Source organism: Pleurodeles waltl, chromosome 1_2, assembly GCF_031143425.1.
Source record: "Pleurodeles waltl isolate 20211129_DDA chromosome 1_2, aPleWal1.hap1.20221129, whole genome shotgun sequence".
In the NCBI taxonomy this organism is placed as follows: Eukaryota; Metazoa; Chordata; class Amphibia; order Caudata; family Salamandridae; genus Pleurodeles; species Pleurodeles waltl.
This window is the reverse complement of record NC_090437.1, coordinates 664,672,073-664,688,493: the sequence shown is the minus strand read 5'-3', so window position 1 is coordinate 664,688,493 and position 16,421 is coordinate 664,672,073. Positions and strand designations below refer to the sequence as shown.

The window sequence follows — 16,421 nt, the reverse complement described above, 5'->3', positions numbered from 1 at the left end:
CCAAATATGATAGCCCCACAACGCAAGCCATGGGAGTGACTAGAGGTTCATGCCTGGATGTCAGACGTACTGAGATGAGCATCAAAAGACTGCCCCAGCGACCCCAGCCCTAGTCTTCATGATTCTCTTATCAGCCTCATCTCCTTCCTGAAATGTGCACATACCCCTTTCCAGTTACCTCTCTCTGAATAAAAGAGCACCTTTTGAAGTGTACTGAAGAGCCTGGCTCTTCTTTCTCCAGCGTGTGTCCCACCTAGCCCACAGCAGTGCAGCACTCCACATATTTGTCAGGGGGATTCCACTACCCCCTCATGCTCCTCCTGTCAGCCTTGGGTCTCCCAAAATGGAACCCATAATTTTCCATCTTTTGTGCCATTCGCAGGTTCACATACACTCAGCACATGCATTCAACACATGTGCTGCACAGCGCTACATACTAAGTTGATGTGGACCAAGGGTGAGCTAAGCACACAGCAGCAGCACTTTACATGCGTGAGCCTGTAGGCCTCACTCCAGTGAAACAGGTAAAAAGGCCTGTTTACGTCTACTGATCACTAAAATGTATGTTGCTACCACCACTCTTGTGCTGCTTAACTCCTTGGCAAATATGGTACCCATTCACTATGAGCATAGGACTTTAAGAACCCCTCATGGTACAACAAGACTGTAATCTGTGAGACAAGCCTATGTCATGGTACACATGCATGGTCCTTATTCGTCCATGACCACAAAAATCATCACCAGGGACCAAGACATCATTGCAGCTGGGGCAATCAGGGCAAGAGTACTCGCTTGTCACCATGTGAAGGACTTTTCCACCACCGATGATGATGAGAACCAAGATATAGCACCCTACCTCTGAGGAGTGATTCTGCCCTGACTCCTCTTACTTACTCATAACGGTCTAGCCCCTTCGTCCATTCTATTCACCACTCTAATTACATTGCTCTGGACACCCTTAAGTAGAATTATCCTCGGAGTGCCGACGGTTCCTGATCTCTTCTCTCCATCTCCCCCTGCTCCCCTCCCAAACCCAGAGCTCCAACTACTATGTTTTGTGCCCTTGAGGACTCGCAGCAAAAATAGAGTTGTTGGATGTAGAGAGAAAGAACCTACTGGAAGCCTCTAATAATAAATAGTTATTTTATAAGCCTTCCAGTATCTACCATTTCCAAAGAAAAGTATTTACCATACATCGCTAAGCTAATGTTCCCTCTTGTCGTTCTCTCACCTAACCTGGGCACATCACTTGTATGAGAATGGTGACTTGCAGCGGACTGCAATAGGCAGCTGCAGCATTATGGTGCGGAGGGGCTGATTCCATCTTTAACAATCGGATGAAAAGCAGGCACGAACTCTGCTACCAACCTTTATTCAAAGAGCAATATTTATCAATATTTCTCAAATACATAATCTTACACCCCAGCAAAAGTGTAGCTGCTGAAATTAGGCGTGTTAAATCAGTCGTGAAGCCAGGAGAACAGAGTATCCAAGATAAAGTCAGCTTGTGTCTTGTGGCTTTAAGATGAGCACTATGGCTCTGCTTCGTCGGCCCCCGAATTACACCACACGTGGTACATATGTACTGGGACCACAGTTTGCAGTATTTGCTTAGTGCAGTACTACTCACGTGTTCTCAGTACCGCACATCCCAATGAGCCATAAAATGCAGTATCAAAGTTTGTACTGCTGTTTACAGAATAGATAACCTCTTTGTGATCATTTCTACGCAGACATGTTTTTTAAAGTTTTCTTGGTGACATGTTTCTGGTGAAAATTGCGGATGTGCCACAAAAGTCAGAATCCTGATTTGAGTTCAAAATCTCATTTCCGCCTGAGAATGGATTTGTGGCCATTCAAAATGAGCCTTTGTCGCTATAGTATGCTATTGCTCATTGTCAAGTGCCTGCCTGCACGGACTTCAGGTGTCAAGTGCTATGCATGTGCAATGTATTGGATAGAAGTAACATCATATAGATATGTTTGGGGTCCGTATTGTGCATGTATGTGCTTTTTTTAAACCCCCCCAGTGCACTTTCTTTTTAAATGTCGTGGTTTCCAGCTTTGCGCACGCAGTCACTTGTGATGCTCGTCAGCTTGGAACACATGTGGTGTGGTTTTACTATATTAATAACATTTACAGAAAATCTTGCGGAAAAATATATTGATTCGGCAGCGGAGGGCGTATTGCCATGTGAGCACTGCTACTCACAGCACGAGCGTAATCTGACAGAACTCTGTGGTGCGTGTCACCACAGCACACAGTTGGTTAAGGGTTTTATTTTTCACTGAAATATAAAAATCCTCCAGACCGAAGCTCTCACAATGCAATCCGTGCCTTCTTCAAGGGGGTCTGTGGGCCTGTGGCAGGATCCAGCCTCTTACTACCGACCGTGCGCGCGCAGCATGACGACCGGACCACCGTGGTTGTGACAACCGATGTAGCAGCCTCCGGGGTAAAACAAAGGTCTACATATTACACAAGCAATTTAACTATTTTCTAAACATGATGCCAAGACAGTGGGAGCCGGCAGTGTGCGCTGTGCTCGGGCTCGGATCCCTGTATTAAAAGTGACTGCTGATTATGGGCCTCTTTTATTTGTCTTCTACGAACTGCAAGCAACCTAGTAACCCGGGAAAGAATCCTTCACAGCACTTAAACTTGTCTTCATGGCTACCAAAAGATTACACACACAAATCACCGCACAAAGGTAGCGTAGTGGGGCTTGCGCATAGATAACCACACAAGACAATTGTCTTGTCCCAACTCTTAAAGAGTTCCCCAAAGGGAAATGTTTTATAATCCTTTTTGTGCAGTAGAAAGAAAGGAGTTTGGGCAAAGATTATCCACCGGGGAAGAAAGAAAGCGACTTTTTTTAGGGGGTAGCTCCACAGTAACACAATAAGGAACATAATTAACTTCACAATTCTTTGTATTTTTCATTTGACTGCAGGGAGGAGATGAAAGGGGACTGCTAAGCCTTGCATTCCATCCCAATTACAAGAGGAATGGAAAGCTCTATGTGTCTTACACCACCAACCTGGAGCGGTGGGCCAGCGGGCCGCACGACCACATTCTTCGAGTTGTCGAATACACGGTGTCCAGGTACACGTCACTCACAAGATGTTTGTGCCTTTTAGATCAAATTCACAGTTGCTAGCCTTCTCTATTTATTAAAAGAGCCTTTTAGAAATTGAATTCGTTTAGTTTTCACAAGGATGACTGTGATTTGTTATAAAACATGGGGGGGGGGAGCATAGCGTGTGAAGACAATAAAACTTAAGGGGTATACAGTGGAAAAAAAGAAACAGCTGTCCTTACCGAGTTGTTCATCTCGAACAATTGACAAGAATCAGCATTGAATATTAATATTATGACCTTGATGTCAGCTTGAGATGAGCTGTGTATTATGACCTTATTCACCCAATGACCCCTTAAAAGGAGCTCGCCTGTTAATGATTTCACAATCGGTCTTAAAGTCCAAGCAAACATTATAAAAAAAAATCTTTCTAGAGTGACTATTGTTGCTGTTTGTTAGTGATGCAGGACTCAGTAAATAGAACTGTGATTTCTTTCTGTGCATAAGATGACCCCTTTAAGTTAGCCTTTAATGCAACATCCTAAACAAAAAATCCTAATTCTTTTATTTGCTTCATTCTAAGGGGCTCAGTGCTTTACATCTATTTATTTTCTTTTTCTGAATTTTAAAACTGAGTTAAACCCTCCTGTTCTCTTTCTTTGCGTGGTGCACATCTTGACTCCTGTCAGCTCCATGGGGTGTATTTATCTTTGTTCATTGCAGGAAAAATGCCAACCAGGTGGACATGAGGACGGGACGAGTGTTTCTCGAAGTAGCAGAACTGCACAGGAAACACTTGGGGGGCCAGCTGTTGTTTGGCCCTGCAGGCTACTTGTTCATCTTCCTTGGAGATGGGATGATCACTCTGGACGACATGGAAGAGATGGATGGTTTAAGGTACAAGCAATGAGTGCTGCTTTTTTTTCTGACCTCTGGGCGCTCTCGCTGGCGCCTTGACTCGGTGGTGGTGTTAGAGTAACCCTACTACAGTGAAATACACAACATTGCATTACTTTGCAATTCTCTTCCTTCATCAATTTCTTCAGTGCAATGATTTATGTGACAATGCTTGCTCTTTCATTGGATCTATGCTTAAAGGCTAGCTCTGCATCCCACAGTGGGAAAAGCCAGAGATCCTGTTATAAAAACAAAATAAGCAAATACAGTGGACCTCGAGTGTACCTCCAGGTGTACACCAGCATTATTAAAGGCCAGAATGTGGAGTTCAGACTGTGTTTTGCCTCTGGGCACCAGCTTTTGCAACTGTAGTATTTACTGTGAAGATTTATTCAATGCACACATGTGAATACTGTAGTGAAATGGGAGGGGGATTTTATCACACAAGCAGCACATACATAAAACTCATAAATCCAATTAATACATTTGAATTTCATCAGCAAATACTAGTACAATTAAGTATTTGATCCACTCCACCCTTGAAAGACAAATATTCTATTTCACTTATATTTGATGTTTTTTGCTGTCATAGACATGGCAGATATTTAAGTAGGAAGGGGAATCTGTTAAATGCTTTTAGCTGTTTAACCTTGAATTATTCCCCGAACTATCTTTCCGTAGTTTTATTTACATGCAAAGTTAAATGTGGATGTTGTGACCAAGAAAGTTTATGATTGATAATAACAATTGGGTAAATAGAAAACGAAACCAGAAGAGCACATTTGGATATTTTTGTATTCAATTCAGTTTGTGGGATTGTGGCAAATGATGTCCCTCAAGTATATATTCAGACTTTTAGAGCTCCCAAACCATCCTAAATCCATATTAACATTAAGACAAATAGCACATCTAGAAACCTGCAGTGAAAAATTAAACAATGTAAGAAATGTATTCATACGCATTTGAATGAACCTTCCACGGACATGCCCAAGATTCTTACGTACATAGATGTGCACCACTACAACTCTCAGACATCCATTAGACCATCGTATTGAAGGTGGTTGTGCATCTCAGGTGTACATTTGTTACCGCAATAGTTGCAAGAAGTTGCAAGTCTGAAACAGATTTAAATTTGCTGTTTCTAGTATGTCAGAATTTTATAGTATCAATATAGAAGTACAAGCAATATACTTCACTATTAGAAGGGACTTATATTGAGCAAAACAAGTATGTAACAGCAAACTACGACTCTTATGATCATGTTTGGTAAGAATTTGGTTCCATATTGTGAAAACGTTTACCATCTCCTAGAATTGTGTGAAGGGAGGCTCTGGTCATCCCATGCTGATGCATTTGTCATTTCCTCCACTTTTTATGCTTTAAATAATGTTTCTGTTGCTTTGTATGATATACCTGCTTTATAGTGGTTTAGGCATGTTCAGTATGCTGGACGTCTAGTATCCATGCATTGAATGGGCTCTGCTGTTCTGGACTGCTTGAGGTTACACTTTGTTGTGTTTTTTTGTATAGCAGCGTCTTGTGAAGGAATCCTGCTTTTGGCAATCTAGTTATAACTGTCACCCATGCTGGAAAATGGGTCAGTTCTGTCACATTTAATTTTGTCTTTACTTCGATTTCGATTGTAATTATGCACTTTTTAGTAGAGTTTTATGGTATGTTTTTGTAATCTATCTACAACTTAATGAATTGGTTGAACGTCAGATTGTATCATCAGCAGAGAGGTGCAGTCCAGCATCAGATACCATGTAAACTAAAGCACCTCTGTTAATTACTTTATTAGTTTAATGGAGGATTTGTATTGGAAAATGCTGCCCCCCCCCTTAAGTGGTAAGTCGGCAACCATTTTCCTTGGTGTGTGGTATCACATTGAAACACAGTGACTTTCATGAGATATTAAATAGAGATTCTTTGTTTGTTTGGGCAAGACCATAGTGGTGATTTTATTGGTGCAGTTGTATATGGAAAGGGGTGACCTCTGGCAGAGGTCTAGTGATCAGATGAGAGGATTTTAAATTAGATGTAGAAATTAAAGTTATTCCTTTTCACTGGGTGCATAGCTCAGTTTGATGGTGGTTCATTGTCTCCCTATCTCTGTGGACGTATTTGGACAAGCATCTAATAGGCTAGTCTATCTTAATTTGCCCCTAAATGTTACATGTTATAGAGCTAGCTCTTATTTGCAGCTAAAACATCAGTCATCCACCATAGGGTTAGCTTACTGTGACTAATAATACAACTGAATATTATTATGCAACTTCAATGAACTGTACGCTAGAGGACACCTTACCTACATCATACGACAACAAAAGCAGTGGAGATATAAAACAAAATAATCAATCAATAACCTACATTGTTCTAGTTCCATAAAACCATTGCGTGTTGTTGAAATACTTTGAAGGGCATAAACATGGTAACAAACACAAACCTACTACAAGACATCAGTCAATCATACTTAGTGATTGAGGTGGGAAAAATTACGAAGTCAGACACACGCCACAATGGTGCTTTGCAAATTTATTTTTATGATGTATGTATATGCTGACAGGGCAGCCAAGGGGTAAAAGAACAAACCCTGAAACATAGGCCTTCATTACAACCTCGGCGGTCTTTTAAAAAGACCGCCGAGGCTGCAGGAGCCAGAATACCGCCAGTGCCGGCTGTATTTCTGGCTCACTATTATGACATTTCTGCTGGGCCAGCAGACGGTAACAGTGTTACCGTTTGCTGGCCCAGTGGGAAAGTCACATCAACATTGCTGCCGGCTCGTAATAGAGCCGATGGCAATGCTGATGTGCAGCAGGTGCAGTAGCACCCGGCACACATTTCACTGCCCAAAGTTCGGGCAGTGAAATGGGCGACGGGGCTATGCCTGGCGGCCCCTGCACTGCCCATGCCAAGTGCATGCTCAGTGCAGGGGCCTCGAGGGGCACCCCAAGTCCTCCTTACTGCCAGCCTTTCCATGGTGGTGTTTACCACCTTGGCCAGGCTGGCGGTCGGGGACTCATAATCCCCTGGGGATTATGACCGCCAGGCAAAAGCCTGACGGTATAGTGGAGGGGCCGGCGGTATGGCCGTGGCTATTGCGCCACAGTCATAATAGCTGGTGGAATACCACCAGCCTGTTGGTGGTGTTACCGCCAGCTTACCGCCGGCCGCCAGGGTCGTAATGAGGCCTATATTTCCTAGTTATTTTTTCTTAGTCTAAGGTATCAGAATTACTGTCATGAGTCCTGAGAGTCCATGTCCGGGTGTTATGAATCATGCCTTACAAAGTTCATATATATACTATATTAATAACAAATCACATTATGTGATATTTTTTGCCATTTTTTTAATCAATGCTATTATGAAATTCTTATTTCTTCTCAGTGATTTTACAGGTTCCGTTCTGAGAATCAACGTAGATACAGATTTGTGCAGCGCTCCCTATTCCATTCCACGGACTAATCCACATTTCAACAGCACCAATCAACCGCCTGAAATATTTGCTCATGGACTTCATAACCCAGGCAGGTAGGTATGTCAATTACTAATGAGTAGTCCACTGATCTTATTTTGCTTTGCATGCACTGCAGACACTACAGTTCGGTCGTCATTATTATGATATATATGTTAACTTATGGTCCATATGCTTGGTCAAGAGACACCTGGCACTTTGCAAAATGTATTTGGTAACTCCAACGGGGATGTTTACCTCTCCAGGTCAATTCTGTACTGGTGCCAATAGGCAATACATAGAAACACGTAGGGGGCTATCCTTTAGAGACCACATTATAACTTCCATAGCTCTCCTGCAACAGTGAAAGTGTTATTCCTGGTATTCAAGCAAAATGTCATACAACTAGATTATGTAGGTGTCTAAAAGAATGGTTGCTTCACAATTATAGTGCAATTTGAACAGACTTCAGTTTTTTCTAATGTCTTCATAGTAAGCGCAAGACAATGCATACAATTTTAAATTAGAAAAGTGATATTTTTATTAAAGTTAATTCCTATCTAGAACACCATATGCATTTATCACTAATCAACATGCACAAACTTAAAACACATTGAATGGTGCGAAAACGACTTTATGTGCTACTACCAAAGAAAGTGCAGCATAATGACAGGGAAAGGAGCAAACCTATTGCCTATGAGTAAGGACCACAAGTAAGCCCTATACAATGGTGCCCTCTCTCCACTTCCCTCTCACAATGTTGGACATTTATTTGTACGTAGTTATTTGTGGGTTTTTTTAGCGCACAAACATGGGATTAAAGTTGTGGGGGGGTTTGCATTAAGCAGGCCCAGGTGACGACACACTGGGGAGCATTATAATAAAAGTTTACAGATGAAAAATTACTGAAAACAGCACTTAACAAAATAACGGTCATTTTGCAAATGCCATTTGAAAAGAACATGAAAAGCAGCGGCGGCTGGTAGCCTTTGAAAGTGGTGGGTCAAGCGAAGTGCCCCACCGCTTAACAAAAAACAAAATAAAACACCCCCTCCCACCAAAAGCCCAAAATAAAACACCACTTCCCTCCAAAAGCCCAAATAAAAACATAATCACTAACGACAAAATAAAACATAACCACTACACTTACATGCACTACACATTTCAAATAAATAATGTAAAGTAAAATGGTACTTACCTACAGGCTGCACATCCTCCTTGCTGTTCTTCTGCAGTATGATGCACGAAGAGCTCCCCTAACCAATCCAGAAGCTGCTCTCATGCTGTTAACCAGCATGAGAATGGCGCCAGGATTGGATGGAGCAGGTTGGCTGTACACTCCTTCAGGCCCTAGAGGCCTGGGCTTGTTCTCCACCCAGCTGTCTAAGACAGTTGGGCTGGAGAGCTGCAAAGCGTGCATGTCAGACTGGCCATCGTAAGCCAGCCGGCCAAACTGACACGCACACTTTGGAACATCGAGTCAGCCACTACTCCCGTCCTCTATGTTGTCAATCGGCAGAAGAGGACATGCCATGCATGTCTCCCGGCTTGGGGGCAGGCTGGTAGCTGTGGCACACCTCGATGAAAAATAAAATTGCAATTAAGTCATTTCATTGCCATTTTATTTTTCACATTTAACACAGCTCACTGCAGGTGGTGGGGCGATGCTCCCCCACCCTCATGAAGAAACCGCCACTGATGAAAAGTAGGATACAGGTAGTTGAACATTTAACATAAAGCGTGATGGGGCAATAGCCAAAGGATTTTGCTGGAAGATCATAAGAATCTTGTTAATAAAATGCTCTATATCTGAAAGGTAAATGTGTAAAAAGGAAGTATATAGGGGTGCAGAAAAAGGTCGGATTGTAGCAAAATAGTTTAGGGCTTTGCTGGAGTCAATGTAAGATTGTACTAGAATGTTCAAGCACATGGGAGCAATTGGGAGAAGCTTAGATTTAGAGAGACTTTCATCCATTCTTTAATGATGTAAATGAGGTATACCAAGACTGAGGTGATATCAGTTGGTAAGATCTTATACAGGAGGCTACAGGATACCAGTGTACTTGAAGATGATCCCAAGAATTTCAAGGTAAGGATTAACCGTAACCATGTAACCGTGAGGTTCACCTTGCAGTAAGCTAACCAGGATAGGAACGAAATTGTTGAGTTTGATCAGCTGAGAATGATTATTCAGAGATGAAGTGATCCAATTAAGGACAACACCATCAATGTGTGCACACTCATTAGGAGTACTAATGAAAATTGAGGGATTGACGGTATCTATGGGAGCAGATGTAAAGGAGCACCAGTAAGCATGCACCACCAGCGCTAAAAAGCTTGTTCTTTTTTTGTTCTCCACAGACACATTGGAGAAATTAATTTTGCTGCATCCTCAGTAAAGGTGGAGGTGCTAAAGGATATTTTGCACATAATCTACAATTTTAACTTTTTGGAGTAGCTTTTGACACGTACTAGGGTGATGAAATCCACTGAAAATATTAATGAGAACCAAATAATCTACAAATTTACTGTTGTGTACCACATTTGTACTGGCAATCCTTGACTTCTCTTGAGAACACCTATGTTCTCCACCATATCCCTTTCATGTACATCACTGTAAATACAATGCCTCTGCAGAAATAATTCACAATAGTCTAAGAGATACCTAGAAGCAGGCTTGGTCATTATGTCAGCTAAATGCAAAAATTCCAAAGAAAGCCTCACCACTCACCCCTTATGGCGAGAGAGACAGACAGACACACACCAGTCCCTGCCCTAGGGCGGGGCAACCCATGTCATCGCACCGGGTGCTGACTTCAGGTGGGGACGCCGTGTTTGCAAGTATATTATGATTTTAAAAGCACCTGCTGCAGCGTTCCTTGCCTCCAGCAATTTTCAGGCAAGAACAAAAATGTCAAGATAACTCTGGTGATTAATGTTCTGCCTGGATAGAGATTGGAGTTTTGAGGGGAAATGTTAAAGAGTGGTAGTGAGGCAATCTGTGGTCATTGGGGGAGCCAGGAAACATTGTTGCACAGGGCACCACCAGCGCTAAGGCTTGTTCTGACACACACATTCATTGCAATTTTCACCTCGTGTAGATTAAATGCATTTCTTTCATATTTAAGGAAATCATTGGCCAGAACTTGTTCTAAGTAAAAAACATTTAATACACAAAGATAGTTATTGGTTTAGTGCATTTAAAGCACACACTTCTCGCTGTCATTGAATCAATAAAATTTGCTATGTGGAATCTTTTTTTAGAAAGTTAACTTTTTTGTGTTAAAAGCTAGAAATGGTGCAAAAATACATTTTCGGAAATACAAGCAGCTTATTTTATTTGCTCAGTGAACCATGCTGAACCCTGCTAATTGAGAGGCACATGCGATTCACTTTCGCATGTTCTTTGAAACAAAGACATCACAACAATTAAACCAAGTAATCTTGGATCAATTGGATTCCTTTGATGAAAGAATGCTGGTGCATCTTATGCCCTTCCTCCTCAGGTAAATATCCGAGTGTGCCAGGTCATAGGACTGCCTCCAGCTACCAGAATGAGAACATGGCGATTTCTTTCCAAGAAGCGAAGCCTTCTGAAAGGGATGATATAAGACTAAATGAATGGAGAAGTAAAGTAAATACTATTGTTATTCAACCCATCGAACTACTAATTTCTGCTGCTATGTTTACACCGTTCAATGGGACCAAATGGACACACTGATAGTACTTCTTTCTGTTAAGTAACAGAAGCAGTCAGCGGTGTTATTGAGAACGCGCCCTACAACTTGGGGAGAGTGTCACAGCACAGAGAGCCACACCACTTACAGTCAGGCCAAACTCTATTTAGGGATTAAGGTCCAGATGTCCGACCTTTTGTTTAGAGACTCGCAATTTGCAATCCATTCGCGAATCGCAAATTGCAAGTTGCAAAACAAAATGTACAACAGTGTTAACCACACTGTTAGTGATTCCCAAATGGATCACAAGGGCCCTGCCTCGTTCATATTCATGAGGTAGGTTGCAATTTGTGACCAATTTGGGAATGGCCGCACTCACAGGGATGGTGGTCTGCTGGGTCAGCAGTCTGCCATATCTGTGACGGCTTTTTCAATAAAGCAGTTTTTTTTTAAATACAACCTGTTTTCCTTGAAGGAAAACAGAATGCATTTCAAAAATGAAAATAAAAAGTTTTCCTTTCACTTTTTCAGTGTAGGTAGTAGTCCGTGGGATCACTGTTTGCTCTGAAAAAACATTTTCGCTACAGTTCTCAAAAGGGAAGGGGTCCCCCGGGTACCCCTTCCCGTTTGCGAATGGGTTAACACCAATTTTAAATTGGTGTTAAAATCCCTCTGCGAGTCGCAATTAGAAAGGGACGACCCTTCCTAATTGCGAGTTGCACCATCTATTTTGCGTGTCGGTAACTGGATACCGACTCCCAAAATAGGGATGGTACATTGTACAAGGCCATTTTGCAGTCGCAAACGGTGATTTTCGGCATTTGCAACCGCAAAATCGGGTAGTACATCTGTCCCTTAGTTTTCAGATTGAGTCACATACCCTTAACGTGCCATTTATGATTTTCTTTTACTACCCAGCAAGGAGTCAAGGAAACTATGTTTGCTGCTTGCAGTAGGGCTGATATTATGCTAGCTACGAAACTGGTTGTGAGGTAATCACATGGTGCGCACAACATTTTAAAACATCTACAGGAAGCAAAGAATCATTCACCTGAATTATCAATACTGAGTGATTCTATGCTTTATAGTGGAATTAATACAAATAACCCTAGGCTAATCATACCATATCCTTTACAAATGGCTACAATAATACTAATATTACTCAAGCTAACTATAGAGTTGGGTATAATGGTATCTCACTTTACTAATTTGTCATTAAATAGTAATTTCTGTTTCCACAGGTGTAATTTACTGCTTAGTGGAATTTCCACATGCCCACATTTTGAGCCTTATTATGACCCTGGCAGTCTTAAGTCCGCCAGGGCTGTGGTGGTGGTCGGACCGCTGCCAAATTGGAAGTCCGACAGCCACATTATGACCGTGGTGGTTGAGCCACGGTCGGACCGACAGCACTGACAGATCTCCTCCACTGGAGGGGCTGGCAGTGCTGGCGGTCCTATCTGTCAGGGCAGACGTGCCCTGGGGATTATGAGTCCCTTCTCCGCTGGCCGTTACATGGCAGGAGCTCCGCCATGTAAGACTGGTGGAGAGGGGGTGCAGTATGCCCCAGGGGGGCCCCAGGGGGGCCCCAGCACTGCCCACGCACTTGTCGTGAGAAGTGCAGGGGCCCCCCTGCTTTGCAGACAGTGAAAATTGCGATAGATGCTGGTGCATCCTACGCACCACAGCATTGCCGCCGGCTCTATTAAAAGCCAACATCAATGTTATAGGCCGTTCCTCGTTGGGCCAGCGGGCAGAAACTCTGTTTCCTCCCGCTGACCCAGCGGGAAACTCTTAACGGGGCCCATGGGAAGAAGACCGTACTGGCGGTAACCAGACTGTGGGAGTTTGGCAGACGGCCATTTCCGTCTGCTAAACGCATTATGACCCCCTTTATTTTATGTTATGTTATGTTATTATTCAAGAAAATCTATAACTGGATTAGATATTTAGGAATGCTCAGAATTTTTTTTAATGTTTTCCAAATGTAGTCTAATCCTATGGAAGCAATTTTCTGACTATTTAACTAATCTCTTTGGGAGTTGGTCTGGGTCATGATTACAATACATTACTATATAGATTAACACTCAGATTTTAAGGCCTCACATGCAGTATTGCATAGTTTTTAGTCTGACAGAGGTAACATTATTTTGATGTGAGCCTCAACATAAAACTGATAGTTACCATGGTTGAGAACTATGTTTATACAGTGAATATATTCCTAATGAGGCCCCAGAGCAGTGTAATGTAATCTAATGCAGCATGTTGATAGTTTATGTCAGTGGAATGACGTCTTTTTATGAACACTGCATCTACGGTGGAGCGGAGATATCTGCCTGATGAAATTGAGTTCACGCACCGTACAGTTTTCAGGAGAGAATGTATTGTTCAAGACCACCTGAGTAGAAACCCTGGCCAGAACCACCTTTGTTTTAACTGGAAAGTCTCACATTTTTTAAATATGAGTTATGCTAAAAAAATATCTACGGAAAACGTTATTTCTTTTACAAATGAGAAAGTAAAATAATGATCCTACTGTGTACTTTGTTTAAGGTTAATGAGGAGAAAGATGGCTTATATAAACAACCTTTATTTCAGAAATGAACCTCCTCTCTAGTGTTTATCTTTAAACTTTATCTGATTAGCAGAAGAAATGCAAAAGGACACACACAGACCTATTCAATATTGTAAAGTGTTGTAAGATGCATTAGGCTTTTCGTACAGTTCTAAAAAAATATGTTAATAAAATGTGGTCACATTTCATCTTAATTCTCTGGAATGATGATGCATGGCTAATCAGTTACGAAAATCGAATGGCTGGCAACAGTACTAAGGAATAACAACATCTTGGGAATGTAATTAATAAGAACTTGCTTAAATCATCGTTAGATAAGGTAAAAGGATAATAGCCCAGCAGACAAGCTGGCAAAGTAAATGATAAGAAACGCTGGCAAAGCCGATATGTCTTGCTTAATGTGCCAATATATTAAACACAGGCATTCACAAATGCAGTTTACATAGATTGCGTGCACTGATTCTCTTTATCAAATTAGAGCCTGTCCTAGTGACTTTGCAAATGCTGAGGAAAAAGTAGCAAAATCGAGACCTTTCTGTACAGAAGGTATAATGAAGATAAATAATTGAATGTTACAAACGGTGTGATGATTTAGTGTACTTTTCAGATGTAAAATATTTCCTCATTCTTTCCTATGGAAGTATGAGGTGGAATGATATACCAAATAGTCAAAAGCATTACATGAGAAGGTAATTCTCCTTAGGTGGAGCCAAACTCTCTCTACCTATATTTTAAAGAATTGGTAGCAATCTTGCCTGCAACAATCTTACAGGCAGACCCACTGTCAAGTCAGATCTAAAAACCTTAGCCCAACCTCTCAAGATCAGTTGATATAAAAAGAGTATATTTACCGTTTTAAAACAGTATACTAAAAATCTGAGCATTATTTGAACTTCATGTGTTATGTTTTCTCTTATGCAGATGTGCTGTGGATCTTCACCCCAGAGATGAGAATATAAACTTGACAATACTTTGCTCGGATCTAAATGCGAAAAACAGGTCCTCTGCAAGAATCATACAGATATTAAAGGGGAAAGACTATGGTAAGTTCTATAAGTGTTGTTTATTTCTTTTAGACACAAGGGGCCGTTTAACAAAGTATGTTTCATGAATAGTAAAGGCTCAGGTCTGACTAACTCATCATGTTTCAGAAGTAATGCTTGGTTTCTGACTGACCACATTAAAAAGCTTTTATCTTTCAACGAAGCATGTTTTACTCCTAAAATACAGGATTAAGGGGCACCTATATCTGCTGTGAGCCAAAATTATTTACAAGAAAATCTTTGGGAATGAGATTTAGGTCTGAGTAACAAAACAATTTGTGCATAGTGGCTTTCTCATAGAGTGCATGCTCAGTACTGCAATTTATTCCACGGGAGATTCTGTTGAACCTAGCCAAAGCAGAACGTCTTCTCTGAAAAGTGGACACTTAACATGTATTTGATATGCTATTGTGGTATTTTGTTGTTTGTTTTTAAAATTAAACTTAAAAAGTCAATTGTCCAGACAGGTTTATTGCCTCTGCATTGTCTCTACCTTTGCTGTGTCTGATGTATAGAAGAACTACATTTGCATATACAATATTGTATCATACAACACTTACAAAACATTGCTGTAGCTTAAACATATTGGGTCTGATTCCTAAACCAAGCTTTTTCTGTAAATAGTATTGTCTTTCTCTTGTTTACATTATTGCTTACTATAGACTATGTGATATCCGCTAAACCGAGATATTGGAAAGAATCATTATATGATGGCACCCCCAATACGTTTTATTATATGTTCACTTTGTTTTTTATCTACATTCAAGTTCACTTGTATAAGAGATATGGGATTGGCACTGCTGGTCATGTGATCAAGGCTGTTTGGCTAAAACACATTGTGAGTGTTTGATTGCTATAAAGTTGGTGTTGCATCCTACCTTTGCTTTGTAGAATGGCCGAATTCATTTTTGAGATTGTAATAATCTTTCTCTTGTTTAATGTGTGAATGTTTCCAGAACGTCGATTTAGGATCATCATTCAATACTATTGATCCATGGAGTGAGTCACACAGTAATGCATGACTTAAAATCTGTGTGTCACATTAAATGATTTGTGAATCAGGCCACCGTTTTTGGTTTGTAAAATTAAAGATATATAGGCACAGCAGACCAGTGCAACCTTACTCTATTATGCCTAGCTTGACCAGTTTCTCTTTCTTGTAGCACTTACAAAGTGTTCATAAAATTGTTATTCTATTTTGATGTTTTTAAATCTAAAGTGAAATTGTGTTGACCTAACGCTATGGTAGTTCCTTTTTAGAAAGTGAACCGTCGCTGTTTGAGTTCAAGCTGAGTAGCAGTAACATGGTTGGTGGATTTTTATATAGAGGCTGCCAGTCTGAAAGGCTTTATGGAAGCTATGTATTTGGAGACCGGAATGGGTAGGTGTCAAAATAATGATTATGTGTTAATACATCAATTGAAACAATCCTTCAAGTTTTGAAATCCCTAACATCCTTTCTTGCTATCTGAAATGTTACTGTCACACAATGACATATATACTTTAAGACAGCAGAAACCTTTGATAGCATTGAGGTCTGTGTTCATGTTTAGTGTGTTACAGAGATAATAACAGACATATCAATAATTTTCCCACAACAGAGAGCACCATTTGATGTTGTTTGGCTAGCATTAATAAAATGTAATGGCTGCATAGGAAAATATTTTCATTTTCAATATACTACCGGGGACA

At 41.0% G+C, this 16,421-nt stretch overlaps 1 protein-coding gene across 2 annotated transcripts in view; it reads left to right on the top strand.

Annotated features, from left to right (window-relative positions):
- HHIP (hedgehog interacting protein) overlaps positions 1-16,421 on the top strand; it is a 209,679-nt gene that overhangs the window by 119,527 nt on the left and 73,731 nt on the right. For both annotated transcript variants that reach the window (XM_069242604.1, XM_069242603.1), the window contains exons 5-9: positions 2,955-3,106; positions 3,804-3,977; positions 7,368-7,511; positions 14,608-14,729; positions 15,990-16,110. In XM_069242604.1, coding sequence (XP_069098705.1) covers positions 2,955-3,106; positions 3,804-3,977; positions 7,368-7,511; positions 14,608-14,729; positions 15,990-16,110 — 713 coding nt within the window. The remainder of the gene's footprint in view (positions 1-2,954; positions 3,107-3,803; positions 3,978-7,367; positions 7,512-14,607; positions 14,730-15,989; positions 16,111-16,421) is intronic.